Source organism: Falco naumanni, chromosome 5, assembly GCF_017639655.2.
Source record: "Falco naumanni isolate bFalNau1 chromosome 5, bFalNau1.pat, whole genome shotgun sequence".
NCBI lineage: Eukaryota > Metazoa > Chordata > Aves > Falconiformes > Falconidae > Falco > Falco naumanni.
Genome location: NC_054058.1, coordinates 30,784,347 through 30,801,532, shown reverse-complemented (window position 1 = coordinate 30,801,532; position 17,186 = coordinate 30,784,347). Strand labels below are relative to the sequence as shown.

At 41.9% G+C, this 17,186-nt stretch overlaps 1 protein-coding gene across 2 annotated transcripts in view; it reads right to left on the bottom strand.

Moving 5' to 3' along the window:
• The window catches only part of STAB2 (stabilin 2), an 89,591-nt gene that overhangs the window by 54,802 nt on the left and 17,603 nt on the right, over positions 1-17,186 (bottom strand). For both annotated transcript variants that reach the window (XM_040596802.1, XM_040596803.1), the window contains 9 exons: positions 12,399-12,532; positions 10,512-10,594; positions 9,669-9,818; positions 8,236-8,379; positions 7,374-7,436; positions 7,162-7,281; positions 6,385-6,438; positions 5,147-5,227; positions 4,014-4,166 (listed from right to left, as the gene is read on the bottom strand). In XM_040596802.1, coding sequence (XP_040452736.1) covers positions 4,014-4,166; positions 5,147-5,227; positions 6,385-6,438; positions 7,162-7,281; positions 7,374-7,436; positions 8,236-8,379; positions 9,669-9,818; positions 10,512-10,594; positions 12,399-12,532 — 982 coding nt within the window. The remainder of the gene's footprint in view (positions 1-4,013; positions 4,167-5,146; positions 5,228-6,384; positions 6,439-7,161; positions 7,282-7,373; positions 7,437-8,235; positions 8,380-9,668; positions 9,819-10,511; positions 10,595-12,398; positions 12,533-17,186) is intronic.

The window sequence follows — 17,186 nt, the reverse complement described above, 5'->3', positions numbered from 1 at the left end:
ATTGCAGGCTCTAGCACAGCCAGTTCGTTGAAAAGCTAGGCCTTCAATAATGCATCTCCATTTTAAGAAAGCCTGGAACATGCACAAATTGGAAGCATTAGTATTTCAAAGCAACCTAGAGTTCTGTGATACAGTCTTATATTGCAACATCATTTAACTGGAGAACAGGAAGCCCCTTACTATGGTGTTGTATTGCAAAAAGGTATTAAGCTATGTACTTTTTAACAATACGTACTTTATTTTCATTATTACCGAACAGTGGCATTTAGGTTATTACTGAATATGGTGTATAGGACTAAATACCAGTCAATTTTTACAATGAGGCAACAAAATTCCTGTGGCAGCTAGGCTCGAGTTTTGTATGCAGAGAAACATGCAGCCAGATTTGCATCTCTCGGATGCAAAGCAAGTGGAAGATTTTCAATCCTTTCTAAAGCTACTTCTGCAGACAGCTACTTCTGGAAGGACACTTAATCAAAAAGTAATTTTTAACAAACATAAGGTCTATTTTAAATGTATCCCTCCTCCATTTTTGGTTTACTAACTCTCAAAGCATAATTGCAGTAATTCTCATTCCTCACCTCTCTCTTCTGCCTAAGCCTATCCTAAACAGACCTTTTTTTTTTTTTACCTAAGAAAAGAGTCAGACCTTCTAGGAAGTCAACAAGGGATCTTGCAACAGCGAACAAAATAATGCTTAAATTACCTGATGATTCAATCATTGCCAAAAAGAGACTAAAGTACAATCTATATCTGCATTTTTATGCAGTTTCCTGTATTCATGTCTGGTTCTTTTGCTCACTGCATTGGGAGAGTAGTAATTAACATGTGGGGACCCTTTCTCTCTCTGTGTTTTGTGCAGCTGGGGAATCTGTCAGGAAACACCCGTTAAGATGGGCTTTGAATCCTGTGGACAGGGAGCCAATTCACACAATAAACAACTCGCACAGACACCCTAGATGGAAGCAATAAGGACAGTCATTTGAAAAGGCTTTATGCCAACTACTGAGATGCATACTTATGGGTGATATACCCTGTAAGTTTTAAATACATGTGTTCTGTGTCTTTTAACTGTTACAGCACGGGCCTGGAACTGAACATCAGCACCAGGGCTATATCTGCTGGCTCTGATCTTTGTGGTGTTGTTCATTTCCAACTTCCCCTTTTTATCTTCTTTTTTCTTTCCTCCACTCCCTTCTTTTAAAGAACTAGAAGTTTCCTAAACAGAAGATAAACATGGCACGGATACATTGGCATCCTTTGCTCAATCCAGTATAATATATTAACTAATATTGTCTAAGGGTCTAGTGCAGTCTGCACACTTAACTTCTATGAGAATTTTTTATTTCTTCCTAGGAGGAATACAGATGAGTTGAGTCTCATATATAGACAGTGTGAACAGAAATTTTTCTTGTGTATAGGTAGTGAAGAGAAAAATATTCTTTGCTTCATGTCATAGATTTTGTACTCCACTATGATCCAGTGGAATATAGCTATCTTTATGCCTTCACCTTTTGGTAACCTTTCCCCACTAGCTAATTTATGACCATGTGGTGGTGACAGAGTGACAATTGCAGCACTGAGGAGATATAAACTCCAGTGGTAGTTTTAAAGGTGAGTTCTCGACAAGCTCAACATGTTCAGAGAGGTTGAGCCTTTCAGACCGTAGATACGGAGTTTGTCAAATCCATGTTGCTCATGACTGCTAATGTCTTGTGGTGCTTCAATCAAATCAGAATAAATCGTACAGCTGGCATCCAATGTGTTACTTCACTGTCTGTCATAGTCATTGGACAAGTGACCATGAACCTGAATTACAGCATTTTCCCCATAGATTTATTACCAGAGCTGTGGGGAAAGAATCAGGTACTGGTTTGGATTTAGTAGTTTTTCATGTTGAACAACACTTAAAGGAATAAAGGACCAGACTTACAAAAGTGTTTGGGCATCAAATACTTGAGGTACCAATGCCACTACTATGTTCTAAAGGTCTGTGTGTCGGGTGTATTTTGGCAAATACATTTGGGCATTATAAAAGCTCTTTGATAAGCTGTGCAGTCGTGGCTGAAGCAGACTTAGGCTCTTACCTGTCTTTGTGTTTCTGCAAATCCCTGCAAGTGCCTCTTTTCTTCTTTAGAACTTAAAAATCTGCCTGATTGCTGTGGAAAACATTTCCCTCTGTGGGTGGTGTTCTCCCTGCTTGCTCCCTTTCTCCACCTGGGATGGTGTCAGCCATTGATGTCTACCTGCTCCCTCCTTTTCCCGAGGATGAGAGCCCTCCCTCTTCCCTCTGCCATGGCGCAGGGTGGGGGCAGATAAAAGCATCTGCATTTCCACACAAGGTCAGATCTGCCCATTTTCAGCGGTAGAGTAAGATACTGTCTGCAGTGAGGTAACTAAAGCACAGACGCATACTCCTGTATGTCATCTACAACGGGAGCGATGACCTCTAGAGAGGTGGAGCAGGCAGCTGGAGACAGCTACTGCTTCAGTGCTCAGAGCACTTCTTGTCAGAGGTCATCAAAACTGGCCACAGCCCAGGCACCCGGCAGGTTCTGGGGACTTGTTGCCCCTCATGTGCTTTTTGTGACATTCTGAATAAGCACTGCTGTCGTTCAGTGAGGCTTGGGTACAGCTTTCAGCATTCGGGTATGGTTACACAGATGTGTGTGTGTAAGCAAAATGGTGTGTGCACCTGCCAGCTCCTGTGAGGTTTGTCTCTTTTAACTGGTACTGCAAGTAATATTTAGGAGGTGGCATTATTCCTGTTTTCTGAGAGTAATGAAGATGCACAATGACAGGTAAGAGCAGCAATGCCATTACTCAGTTTTGGTGTTCTCCTTGGTAGCAGTGCTCTGCTTAAAGCCTTGGATATTAAATTATATTTTAAACTATGTGTGAAGTTTTCAAAGCTGACAAAAGTGCCTAACTTCAGTTTGGGGAATTATTTTTGTGACAGACACTGTCTGCTTTGTCTTGAAATAATTTTTCTCAGTGTTGCTTTAGGATTGATTGATGTCAGACATAGATTGTAGGTAGGCTCCTGGTAAGGAATTCAGATTATTGAAGTGTTCTGAGTGTTGATTGCTTTTTGTTTTGGAGATTGCTGCTCAGCCCTCTACCTGGTTTATGATTGTGTTGTACATATATCACTTTGTAGTTACTGTCAGAGGTAATAGCTCTTTACTGCCAGCTCTTGTGTTTCCTTCATTAAATTTCAATGCTGTCCAGCTCTGCTGGGAACCTCTTTCAGGGCTGTAGTTCTGGACTGTTTTAAGTTAAAATAGTAAATGTTTTGCACTACTGCAACAGAACTGTTACTGGCCCGGATACATGCTTGAACACGGTCCAGTAAGAGCTCCGTGGAGCCATGCTTACTGCAAACCAAAAGCTTGGTCTGATACTTTGTCTTCTTACCAGAAGTAGTATCTGAATGCTACCAAGTGGAAAGGCCTGTTCTGTGTTACTAAACTGAATAAGCTATGTTGAAATCCACCCTTCAAAATATGAAAGCTTTGTAATTCCTAATTTGCACAAAACTGGAAGAAAACAGGGCTATGGGAAGCTGTGGCTTCTAAAAATAACATATTTCTAATGTATTAATATCAAAATCAATTATTATGTTACAATTTTAACTTGCTTGCTCCTTCCCGTGCATATTAAGTAGAAATGGAAGTACTGATCCAGAGTAGTTTCCCTGGGAACTTGGCATTGCTTACCAGGTACCTGTATTCACAGATAAGATTCAGGAACTGAAAGAAAAAGTTTGACTAGAGGGGCAATGTATTTAAAAGGGCTGCTGCAAGAATTAGATGCATTAGAGTGGCATAGGATGTGCTTGCAAATTATTTGTATCCATGCAGTACTGCTAGCTGGGTGGCTGTATGTCACTGATATATTACTTTCCAAAAATATCCCCTTTTTTTACGGACATCAGAGAAAGTAGTAAAGAGGAAGCTAGAGTACCTTGTATGGAGCAGTTAACTGCTATTGATTTGTGGTGATTCTCTTACCATTGCAACTTGACTTCTTGTCTCATCACACCGATGTGGTAGAATTGGAATGATTGTGGGTGGGATAAGAACTCCGGCAAGGGTGTGAATGCGACCATTTTTTGCAACAATATCTGTTTCTTCCATTTCTTCTCCACTCACCAAGACTTGTCCCTATGAAGCAATAAATTATTATTAATAGTAAAATTGCCATAGCTTCTTAATTTTGGATAATTCATTTCAAGAATTTCTAGTCATACTTTTAAAAAGTTGGCTATCTATTTTTTATTACACTTGTTTTGTGCAAGAAGCACACATGTTGTACATTTTTGTGGATATTGCTCTACAACAGTGGTATCTAAAGTTTTCCTCTTGATCTGCATCATTAGCCTGTGGAACTAGTGATAAAAGACTGGACAAAATGAGAAGACTACTGATGACTTCAGGCACTGATTTCTGTGGGCATAATCATGCTTTGGTCCTCTCTCTGGCAAAGGTGGGGGAAGCAAGAGAAAATCTGGGATCTGTCTAAATTCACAGGAGGAAAAAAAGAAAAAAAATTCTTTCTGCATTTAGCTCTGCAACTGCTCTGCCTTTACAAATATTTTCATAGGTGCATCTCTTCTCCAGAACAGAAGGGAGTTAACATAACAGATGAGTTTGCTTTCACAAAAGTACTGACAAATTAACACCTTTAAAAATGTGTTCGCTAGGTTCATCAGAATCAGAGACTGCAATATGAAAGAAAATAAATAATTATCTATGTGTGCGCTGTGTTTATAATGACGGAAGTATATAACAGAAGGATTGAAAACATTTTACATTGGTTTTGTTTGTTGTTTTTTTTTTTTTTTTTTTTTTTTTTTTTTTTTTTTTCTTTTAAACTAGGCAGAGCATAGGTGAGGATCATTCCTGGGCTGAGGCTATTAAGAAAAAAGAAACTGCAGGCTGTCCTTATATACCAATCACTTGTTCTTGTCCTTTATAATACTAATTTCTAACAGTGGGTAGGAATGGCAAGTTGAAAATTTCTGCCTCATTATAGCAAGCAATTCCTCTGGTAATGTACCCACTCCTTTTTTGCTCCCCCTGCCTGCAAACAGCTGTTTGGATCAGGGAGTGCTGTTTACAGGTGAAAGCCGCCTTTGACTTACAGTGCTGGTCCTGTTAAAGTAGATGAACTGCTTCGCCATGCTTCTGATGTGCTCTATCGAGACGAGGCTGGCAATATCTAGCTGAAATGAATATAAATCGATTGAAAGAACTGTAATATCATTATTCTTTTCAAATCCAGATGGATTTCACAAACAAGACTGCCTTTCTTTTTAGGATGAGCCAATGACCCTATTCGCTAAGTGGGCAGCCTCGTGTTGACTAACCTGCTTGTGTACCAAAGTCAGATGATTAAATTTTTACTGAGCTTCCTGGTTGTTGCATGTGAAGAGCTTGTTGCCAAAAAGGATATTAATTTTTCTCCTAATTATAGCACTCAATCTAAGTAAAGTTATCACCTCTCCCTGAAAATAGCCCTGTTTGCATCCTTAGACCATTATAGGAACGGCAGTGCTGATATCCCATGAAGGGACACATGGATCTCATGCCTCTGCTCCCTGTGACACTGCTCTGTGCTGGGGGTGACCTCCGCCTTGGATGTTCTGAGCAGGCCCTTTTGCTAAGGATGCGAAGGCTTCCTTCCTTCCCCACAGCAGGGGCTGGGGTGACGATGAGCTTGAGTCTCCTCTAGCCTTAGTAGCGGCTGGTGTTGCTGGGTTCTGCTCTTTGTTTCCAGCAGAAAAAGGAGGGAAGAATAGGGGGCTTACTTAGAGGATGACAAAATCACCTCTCTCTGATAAAAAGACTAATCTTAGTAGAATAGGCTCAGAGAGCGCTTGATTTTGATAGCAAAAAGCACTTTTCCTGCTACTCATTCCTGCAGCCCTGCCAAACTGACATTACCTCCTGACAGTGGTTCTTGTTCTACAGCAGTCTATGGCAGTGGGTCTCATGTTCAGGGTGACTGTATATATAATCCCCCCACCCACCCCTCCCTTGGGCTAAGTCCCCATCACCAAAAGGTATATTTTAAAGTGAATACTTAATTGCATGTAACAAAGTAGTGTGACACCATGCACTTTTATTTTGCCATGATTCAAGGGCTACCCAGTGCCTCTTAGCAAGGTTTTGTTTTGATTAGTGACACTGAGGTGAAAGGTTCGTGTTCTCTGTTAGTGACCTTTACATGACTACACTTAGTAAGGGCAGAGGCAAATTTGTCCCTTGCATTCTTGTGCAGCACAGGGTGGTGGTTGTTCTTGGAAAACCTCTGCCTTCAGAGTAGCAAAAGGTTTGCAAATGCTCTGACACTCTAGGTCAGGAAAGCAGCCATGCTTACCTCAGTGTTGGAGACAATGTGGTATCGGACCAGCTCCAGCAACTTCCATGAACCCTGCCAGAGCAGAAGAGAGGCCGTTTTAGCTCCAAATGAGTCACATAAACCCAACCTGGCCTGCTGAAAGGACATGGGGATGAGAATGGCATCACTGGCTGGTGCACCAGAAACATCTGGGTCACTGGTGGTGCTCAGCTTGTGGCATGCACCCTGCAAATCTGTGTCCTCACCCCTACATCCCTTTATTTCAGCACGGGCCTTTTATAACTTGTGTGTGTGTTGGGAGAGGCAGGAGGCATCCAGGGTACAGGATGCCAACATGTGTCTCCTGGGACCTCACCAGCAGTGTGTCCCAGCCAGCGGGGCCCCTGCAGCATCTGCTCCCCTTGGCTGTTCCCACCAAGGGTGACACCTTCCAGGAGAGGATTTGGAGCTTGGCTATGTGGCTGTCCAGGCTGTGTGGTCTGGTCCCACCAAGGGTGACACCTTCCGGGAGAGGGTTTGGTGCTTTGCCATGGGGCTGTCCAGGCTGTGTGGTCTGGCTAAGAGCGGGGGAGTGGGGGCCTGGTGTGGAGGATTGTCATTGCTTTATACAATGGGAGACCCAAAATCCTGTTCCTTTCTAGGTGTCTTCTTAATCTTTAACTGTTAGAGATGGCTTAAACCTCAATGGCAGTAACTTAGCTTAGACGAACACTGGAAAATATGTGTATACACCTGCTATATATCTACATATATATCTACTATCTGAGAAGGATACACATTATAGAAAGACTATACCTCTGCAGAAAGCAGGTAATCCAGAGCCTCAGCTTTCATGTTACTCAAAGCCTCATTACTTGGAACAAAGACTGTGTAAGGCCTGTTGTCCTGCTGTAAATCCATTCCCAGGCCAGTTTTCTGTTTTGGTGTAAGAATAAAAGTGAAATTACATATTAGTATTGAAGAACATCTGAAAGCAGCCTTATGGAATTGTTTTTCTGGATCTTTACCTCTATCAAAGATGTAAACTGGCTGTATCTTCCATTATCTTGAAGTACTGACATTATGGTTTCCTGAAATAAGATGGAAGTAAAATTTATTTTAGTTGGGAACATGGAATAAATACCAATTCTTGTAAGACATTTTTTTTAATTACTGTATGAGTTTCAGTTATTACAGATTCTATACATTTGGTCTTCCTTATTGTTTGGGTGGCTGGTGGTGCTTGGAAGTGGCTGTGATGGTAGCGTTCTTGTCCTGGTGCTATGCTGGCTTATAGGTAAACTTCATCATTGTCCTGAAACACTGTGTAGTCATAGAACATACAGTGTGTGTAATGAGGAATGTGTTGTTTTCTCTTCATTCCCAATGAGCAAGGGCAGAGAAACAGAATATTTGAAAGAACACCATACAAAGAACTGAACTCTCAAGAAAATAAACTAAGCAGGGCACCAAAAAACCCAAAGCACCTGAAATTACCAGTTTTTATAATTTTAGCCTTTTAAGGGGAAGGATTGTTGCTTTGAATACAGGTCTTGCCTATAATACTTGTCCAGATGTCCCTCCTTTTAGTATGTTGTTGTGGAATTCAGTGAGATGCACTGATCATTACTGCCAGTTTCCCAAGGAACCACCCAGAGGCAGCGAGTACAACCAAAGCCTCCATGGACCAGCCTGGCAGAAGAGCGATCGTCTTTGCTGTGGGAACTGTCATTACCTTTCACTTTGAATGTTGCTTCTCTGAATTGACGTACAATGGCTTGGTGGACTTTGAAAGTCTACCTGCTGTCAGTCATTCTTGGCATTCAATTAATGCAAAACTATTTTTTTTAAAAGAAGTCCGACATTGCATGTGTATAGCTTATGGCTCACCTCTTTTCTGCTTTCAAATGTTGGTTCCACGTTGTCCATGGATTTGTCAATAATGTGCAAAATCCCATTGGAAGCAATAATATTTCCCTGCAAAAGTTTTCCTTTCCTCCTTCCTCCTTGGATTCTAATTCTTAATTGATTATCCTGAAAGAAGCCAGGCAATGCATTGTGAGCTCTTTATTATGGTACGGCAACAGAGGGAGTACGCATGTTGAAAGTCTAACACCTCCTTCCATGGCCAGCACCTGGGCTGTTTAGGTCTGGGGAGGCTAAAGGTTGTGGTTGCTTCCAATGTTTATCAAGGAAATGGTAAAAATTCCTTTGACTTTGGATCAGGACCATGTTATTTTGTTCCAGGACAGCAAAGTTCAGAGGAGAAGCAGGGACAGGCCCTGTGGGGAGAACAGAGTACCTGAAAGGGCTCTGATGACTGCTAGTAATAAAAGTCAGCTAGGAAATGATTTAAAATGTGATTGTACTGAAATGGCCAAATGGCCAACTCCTGTAATCTTAAGGGACTACAACCCATTTCCTTATATTATATCTATATTTAAAACAACAAAATGTTGCTGATCCTGCACTGTACTGAAGCCTGCAGGAAGCTAACAGGCCTCAGACAGCAATGATATTTTCCTGTTACACATGGAGCGTGTACTCATTAAAGAAATAAAAATAGATCTCCCAGATGCCACTGTTCTACTGCAAAACATGAGGAGTACTTGATTTCAGCCTTCACATAGGTCTGAGTCTTTAAGAGACATTTAGTGGACCAAGAAGAGTAATTCTAGATTACAAAATCTGGTATATCAGCTGTAGAGAACAAATGTTTTAAACTGTGGGATCAGACTGCCTCAATGTTTATTGACATCAAATAAACTGGCTAGTGATGAACTTCATATTTTTCATGATAAATTGCCAATTGCATTTTATTTATGCTGAAGACACCTATTTGCTGCATCATTCGAAGGATGCTGATGCTCTGTGAGAGGTGGGACCTGCAGTGCAGTCAGTGCTCGCTCTGTGAGCGGTACACACAAGTTTCCAGCATAAGCTCTGGGCTTTTCCCTCCCCACACCCCTGTTAATTCACCTAGACTCTCTTACTGGCCACCCCTCCCCAGCTCTGTTAGTCGTGCTTGCAGATTTAAGGTGAGTTAATTTCAGCAAACATTTTAAGAGCAGTCTGTGTTAGACCACTCAGTGGTGATGCATATCTAAAGGTAATTTTTGTTTTCACTGATTTTAGTGAGAACTTTGATGCTGGTGAGGTTTCAAGTTTCAGTTGAACTTCTCGTAACACATGACTACAGCTGTGGGTTTTCATAATCCAGCAGCTCTCCGCAACCTGATGTCTTGCTGCAGAAAGACCTTTCACAACTTGTTGAGTGACTGGAGAGTGGTATTCTTGCTGAGGTGGGCTGGAAGACCTCTTACCTTTTCTCCCTTTGATATCTCTGCTGACTTGCCAGTCAAGGTATATATTACATCAGTGTTATTCAAGGTACTGGTATTCAGTTGACCAGCAATTACATGGAGTTTCACAAAGTACTGTGCTTTCTGTTTATTATTCAGAAGATCCTTTATCTAGAAGAGCAGAACAACAGAGATTTATTTCAATGCAGGCCTCATCTAAAAAAAATATTTAATCTCATAATCTCATGGTGAATGCTTTTTTCCCGCCCTAGCTGTTAAATTCTGAAATTACATATTTTCCTCTGAAGTGGGGTGATAGGGTCTGAACCAAGTGGAGGCCTCTCTTGGCTTCAGTTCAGGTTAGATTATACCCTTATGTCCCTGTGTGAGAAATAGGTGCCTCCAGAGTTGTCCTGACTTCAGTGGAAGGTAATGAATGCTGACCGCTTACATACCAGCCCCCCGCCACCCCCCACCCCCCCACGCCCCTTAAAAAAACTAAACCCATTGCTTTTTTTATCACCCTTATGTAAAAGGTGACCTGTTGGCTTCCCTGCTGAAAATTCAGATCTTAGTTTGGTCCTTGTCTCAACCAAGTGAAAAACCCTTGAGTATACCCATGTAACCCAATCCAAAATTTACTTTGAAGCATGACTCTGTTCTACCCTGACTCACAAAATTATTTTGCTTTTCTTTCAAGTAGGAAAAAGACGGTCTCTGGCCCCTAGATTTAAGTGTATCCAGAAACACGCTACAGCAAAGAGTTCTTCTGAATCTGTTGAATCAAACCACTTTTAACAGAGATGACATTTCTGAAGGAGCTAAACCCCCCTCAATGTAAAACCCATTCTATTGTTTACTTACATTTGTACCTTTCAGTCCCTTATTTGTCGGTACAAGTACAGTAAATGGTCCCAGGGTACTCAGTGGCCATTCGTAGATATTTTCTTATAAGAAGAGGGGAGCAAAAAAAAGTTTAAATGCCTATCGAAAAGCTCATTGGAGAAAGGCACTGTGTGAGAGATATGGAAGGACAGACTAAGCAAGAATACTATCTGTGATTATTAAATGTTAATTTAAGATTCTAAAGTCCAGGTCATTAAAAGATGAGAGGCAGATGGGATGTGAAATCCAGGTGCTGCTGCATATTTGGCACAGTGAGGCAAAATGTTCAGAATGCTCCTAGCAGCCCGGATTCTGTTGGTATGCAGACCAGGGCGATGGACGTGAAACCAATATTTCTTTGGAGATGTATCTTTATGAGAAGATGGCCTTCTGCTTTAAATCAGTTTGGTCTTCATGGGGTGAGGGATATGCTGTTGGAAACCTGCTGGTAGTGCAAATACCAGTGAACACATAGCTGGTAGTAAAAACTGATGCACTGAAGGTTAATTAAAGCTCATTTGCTACCCAGATGGTATTTCTGTTTCCAAGATAGCAGCATGAGACCACTGATTCTGCAGCTGAAGGAATTAGATATTTCTAATATTCAGCTCTTTTTCCAGAGGTTTAAAATAAGAACTGAAAAAATCTTTACAGTCATTATAGGTATGTTGCACCAAAGAATATATCTCAAAATTAATAATGCTGTCTTACAATACAATGTGGACTATTCTGCTGTATATTCTTGGCTTTTGAAAGACATTAACACAAAGTGAATGTACTGTAAGATAACCTGTGTGGTTAATGTGTCTTTGTAGCTTCTGGCTAGTAAATCAAATGGCATATTTATGTCCAAAACTTAATGAAAAACATTAAGTCTGGGTTGTGTTAAGAAATGGTGGTGTTCAGCAAGTCAGGCACTTTTCAGATACATATGGAGAAATACACAGAAAAATTGCAATTGAGCTCTCAGTGCTGAGGCAATGGATTTTGGTCTTCAGTGCTGAATGTGATGGACACTGCCAGATTTTGTCCTTGGCTCCTTTCTGGTCAGGAATTCAGGATCTTTGTTTTAATTTCTGGACTTAATGAAAAGTACCAAGCAAATTATATTAATCAGGAGAAAATTTTTCATATTTACAAATTTAACTCAAAGATCCAGCTGGATTCTAACAGTGTGTATTCATAGCTCAAATCTGTGGCCATGCAACAGAAGGTGATGAAGACAGTTATGCTATTCTCTTCACAAGGTGGTTGCAATAATTGTGAAAGGCTGGAAGCTGTGGGCCCTTAACAGGGGCTCCATCTGATGTCTGCAGAGAGTTGGAAATGTGGAGACCACCCAGCTATGGCTGAAGTGTTCTGGTGGGGTGTTCTGAGGGTGATGGAAACCATGAAAGGGTTCAGTCTCTGCCCCTTGCCTCTCTCCTCTTTGCTGGTGAAAGCGATGCCACTGCTGATGGCTGGGGTCTAGGGGAGAGACTCAGCTGGGAATCCTGATGTTTTTGGTGGACTAACGTGCATCATTCTAGATCAAATCTCAATTATCCAATTCGACAGGGGCAGGGAGGAAGAAGAAATGGGATGATCCCCCTCACTCCATTATGGGGCAAAACCCCGTGGTGATACTAGGTGATGTGTGGGGGGTTCTGGGACCATGTTTAGCACTACTACTTGGAAATTCTTGCAGACTGCACAGCATGCTGAGCAAAGGCAACTTTAGGTGGTCAGAGGGAGTCTGCAGTGAGTAGCGTGGGCTGTGTCATGCTATTAGCAGCACCTTCCTGTATAGCAGGGAGTGCTGGGGGAAGACAGGGCAAGATCAACCCACCCAGCAGGAGCTGACTCTGCTTGTGTGTGGTCACTTACCTATGAGCAATAAGGCAGATGTCAGCTTGCCTTGCCATCGTCCTCCCACTTCTGAGTTCAGGTCTCGGAGGCGCTCCATGACATTTCCATAGCACACAAACCCGTTTCCCACGGATCCCCTCTGGCACGTGCACCTGTGAAGGGATTGTCATTGTGCATTGATGTCCTGTGGTGTCGTTGAGGCTTTTGCTAAAACCTGCATCAGGTGTTACCTATTGCTTCTCTGAAGGCATTTTCAGGAAGCATCGATGTATTTTAGTTTAATCTTTGCTTCTGCATGCTGTGAAGTGTGCCAGTGTGTAGGGCAGCCTTGTGGCTGCTTGCCTGATGTGATGTCCTTCTGCCAGCTGGGACAGGAGGCACCAGTGTCTGTCTTGCAGGACCTTTCTGAATGGGGGCTATGGAATGCCCCTGGCTGCAGTGCAGCCTCTGGTCCCCAAAAGTTGTTGCTGGAGCCCAGAAAGCCACTGAACCTGCCTGCCTGTGGGCAAGGAGAGGCTATGGCATAAATGTGTGGGGTGCAGCCCCTGAGGCAGGGAGGAAGTTGTGTGAAGCCCCCCACTCACTACATGGGACCTGGCAGGATTAACGGTGGCTACGTAGGAAGGGGATCATAGCAGCTCATCAGTCCTTGCAATAGCTGTATGGGACTGGTAGAAAAAGGCGGGCAGACATGTCAGTCCTTTCAACAAAGCAAAGTGGTGGTTTGTTACCCTGCCCTTTAAGTAATACAACCATTCTGGGCAATGATATCCGTAATTTAACATTATCTTTTCTTCTGAAGCTGCTGAAACAAGACATCTCATGTGTTTTCAGGTGTATGCTCTATGCTGGTGCTGCCCCTACTGGAAATAGCATCTCATCTGTAAAACCCTGGCTGTCTCCTGGGGGCTCCAGCCTGAGAGAGGTGTCAGTGACACACAGCTGACCCAGTCCTACATATGTCCAAAGCAGACTCGGGTCATGGTGCCCATAGGAGGGACAGGCAATGCCTCAGGGTGGGCTCAGTGTCCTCCCTGCCTTGGGATGGGCTGCATTTGCACTAGTGTGTTGCAGTCGAGGCAAAATCTGAAGACAGTTTATGGAAGAACCACCACAAGTGTCAGTCTGACATTTTCTGTTTTATGACTGAGGGAATCTTATGGCCATGAAAGACCTCAGTGTCATGAGCGGGGTGGGGAAGGAATTGTTGGTCATCAATGTGATTGACCATGTGTGCTGTTAGGTACTGATGGGTACAAATGGTCATGTGTTTCAGAGAGCAGCTAGGACTTGTGTGTGCCTTGACCTTGTGTCAGCCTGACTGTCTACCGGGAGAGGTGGTTAGTACTTCCTAAACCCTCTGGATTCTTCAAACCTGCCTCAACGTGAGGGCCCATCTGCGCTTGGAAGACTGGCTGAAGGTGTCAGCTCAGTCCTTTACTTATCTTCAGTGCTAAAATTAAAGCAGGCTCTTGTCAACTTGTAGCATGCATAGAAAGAAACCCTAACTATATTTAGGAGGCTATGGTACGTGTTGTCAAACATTGGCTTTTAATAGTGCCTTCACTAATTAAGTCTCCAGCATGTTCAGTATTCCTGTAAACCCTATCCACAGTGATTCACCTCTGGATACTTTTTCTAAAAGAGGCATCATTAGAGGAGGAACATTACTCCACACACCAAAAAGATGACCTAATTGTTTTCATGTGCTGGTTGTTACAAACACACATCTTTACTCACGCCCCACGGTAGCATCAACCTGATGCCAACTCATCTCCTGTTTCCCACGTAGGGTGTCTACCATAGCTGTTTCTCTGGTGATAGCAATGTCATTTGAAAATCCCCACAGCCCCTGCAGTCTGGGGGGCTGCACAGGGACTCAGAGGGGTGGTGGGATATTGGCCGAGAGGCTCAAGTTTGACTCCTTCCGGTCCTGGGTGAACACAGCAGTCTAAAAGCATCTTAAATTTTTAGGATGTAATTCCGATGGTGAGTGCTCTTCTTTGTAAGCAGATCTCTTGGGCAGATGGTATGACTGTGGAGCACAGATGAAGGGGTTAGGGCTGGGAGAACGGAGCAGCTCCTCCTTGGGAACTGACCCTTTCTTCTGATGAAGTAAATATTGCAGTATTAATGCACATAGCCACCTTCACTTCTGAGCAGAAAAGAAAAAAACTGAGGCTGAAAAGGAGCAGTATAGTATAGTAGAAATATATGGTGTATATATATCTCTATATAGTAGAAATAGTATAGCAGAAAAAAGGAGCTACCCTTAAAATACTGCACAAATCAGGTCAATGTTTCAAAATAAACCTCTTCTCTCTTTTTCAGCAAATGGTCATAAAGAAGCAGGTGGCTAAACATAGCAATTTTTTTGGCTATCGTTTTCAGGGGCACAGTGAACTGCAGAATAACTTACATAATTTGAAATTTCTTTTCTGAGGACAATATTGCTTAAACTGAGTGGGTGTCCAGTAACACAGTTTGGATTTGACTGCCAAAGGAAACCATTTAGCAACTACAGATTAGTACCTATTGCATGGGATTGAACACTTCAGCCTGTCTGTCCCCTCACCCCTTCTGATGAAGTTATTTATTCTGTGCGGCCAGACTCAGGAAGGACCAACTGGGTGACTGACTAGATCAGTTTTGTCTCAGCTTTGTCTGGAGTATCTGGTTTGCAGCTCATACTGCACATGGCTCTACAGGTTTTGCTTTGAATGCACTGCATGCTGTGCAGGCTGGGTGTCTGTAAGAGGAACAACTTTACGGCAAACCTTACTGGACTACTTAAACTTAGTTGTTTGGTGTTTTCACTATACGCTGCACGGACAGTTAGGTGGAACTCAAAAAGATGGGAATTGTCACTACTTCAGCTGACTCAGGAGGGGGAAGAGAATTGTATCGCTCTGCAAGAGGGGAGCTTAGTTTTCTGTCTCCATTTTACCTGAAACTTGTATAATAGACTTTTGGTTTAGGAAGTTACTAATTTCTACATCGAAAACTAGTCAGAGTCAAAATAAAAGTGGAATTAAAAAAGAAAATAATCAAGTTTAGCTGGGGGATGGCCAGGTCTGCTTGGAAATCAGTGAGGTTATGGTCTAATTTGCTGTGTAATTCTGCACCAGTTGAAGCTTTGTAGCTTCTGGGAAAGGCTGAACTTAATTACTGTGCTGAAGCAAAAAAAGGAAAAAAAAAAAAAAGGTGTTATCATTCACTCAAGAAAGATCTATATGGGAACAGAAAACAGAGACAATCTTGATTTTCCAGGAGGTTGCTGTGTTATGTTCACAAACTAAATGTTTGTCTTTTCTAAATTTCTGTCTGTATGAGAGAGTTATTCCTGTAGAAATAATTTGATTATGGAGAAAGTAGAAACGACCATATGGGGGAACCTAACAGCACAACAGCATCTTTAGTAAAAAACAAGACCAAAAACAAAATAAAGGAAGCGACACAGTTTTGTGGCCTCTGTTACACCTTTGTGTTTTAAAAGAAGTAAAAAACCCCTACCAAAACAAGCTCTCCAAAATATTTTTAAAATCTGGGATGCAGCCAAAATACAGTAAGTGTCTGTCATTTACCAGAAACAATTCACTGTGCCCACATTTACCGATCAGTGTTTTTCTTTGAAAAGTTCCTTTTTCATAAATAGGTTTTCTTTAGTTGGAAACTATTCAGCATAGTTTTGATTTTTTGCCAAATAGATAGTCTTAGTTTGATTTGAATCCCACTCCTTTCTTCTGTTTTTGTTTTTGACATTAAAGGTCATTGAATGAACAAAGTGCAAAGCATTTGGATTGCTTGTTTCTCTCCCCATTCATAAATTCTTAATTTAACCATTCTAAAATTCTCAAAACTTCCTCAGCTGTTGAAATTTGAGTTGCAACAGTGAACCAGTGACAAATTAGGAAAGAAGGGTCCTGATGCAATGTGGAATTTTATTTTAGGTTTTCAGCTCGTGTTATGCAGTGTAGTACTCTACTATACTAAGTAGAGTGTAAGTATATACTAAGTGCACATGAAGTAGTACACTACACTCTTTGAAATGCACAATAGCTTACACAAAAGTGATGTTGATATTACACTGTAAGAGAAAGCTGCATGATGAAGCAAGAACTGGCAATAAGAATACTGTCCTGAGTGAATGCCTCTGTCTATAGATCTATAAGATAAATAATTTGTTCCCAGCGTACAGCTAATGGCCTGTTTTGTCTTTCACATTCAAACTCTCAGCTCCTGAAAACTAGCATTTCAGGGACATCTCTTTAAACCCAGTACTAGCCATCACTGGGCTATAGAAACCTGTTGTCCACATTCTTTGGTTTAGATAGCTTTCTTAAGTTTAGTGTTAAAACGGACCTTCCTCCTAACATCTGTGTAGCAAATTTCTGTACAGGAAAAGAAACTCTGCCAGAGGTTTTGCATTTTTCCATCTGCTTGACTCGAGGCTTTGAGGAATCTGCCGAGGTTGGTTTTGCTTTTACAACATGGGGTTCAGATTCCCTAGTTGTATCTGCAATACTATACTAAAAAGAGCCAGGGTTCCAGCACCATCCCATGATAATTAATGCTGATTAATTTTTAGCATGCTGCCTGGCATGTTTCTGTCCCACATCATGCATCATTTTCCCAGGCAGTACCCAGGCACAGTTGAAGGTATAGTGTGTGCCAGGGACTGCTGCCAAGATGCAGTTACTCTGTTTTGGAAGAAGAGGAGGCTTTAGCTGTGAGCCAGATGATGCTGCTTGCCCTGAGGAACAGAAAAGAGGTCTTGGTTCTTTTTATTTACAAGTGTAGAAATGA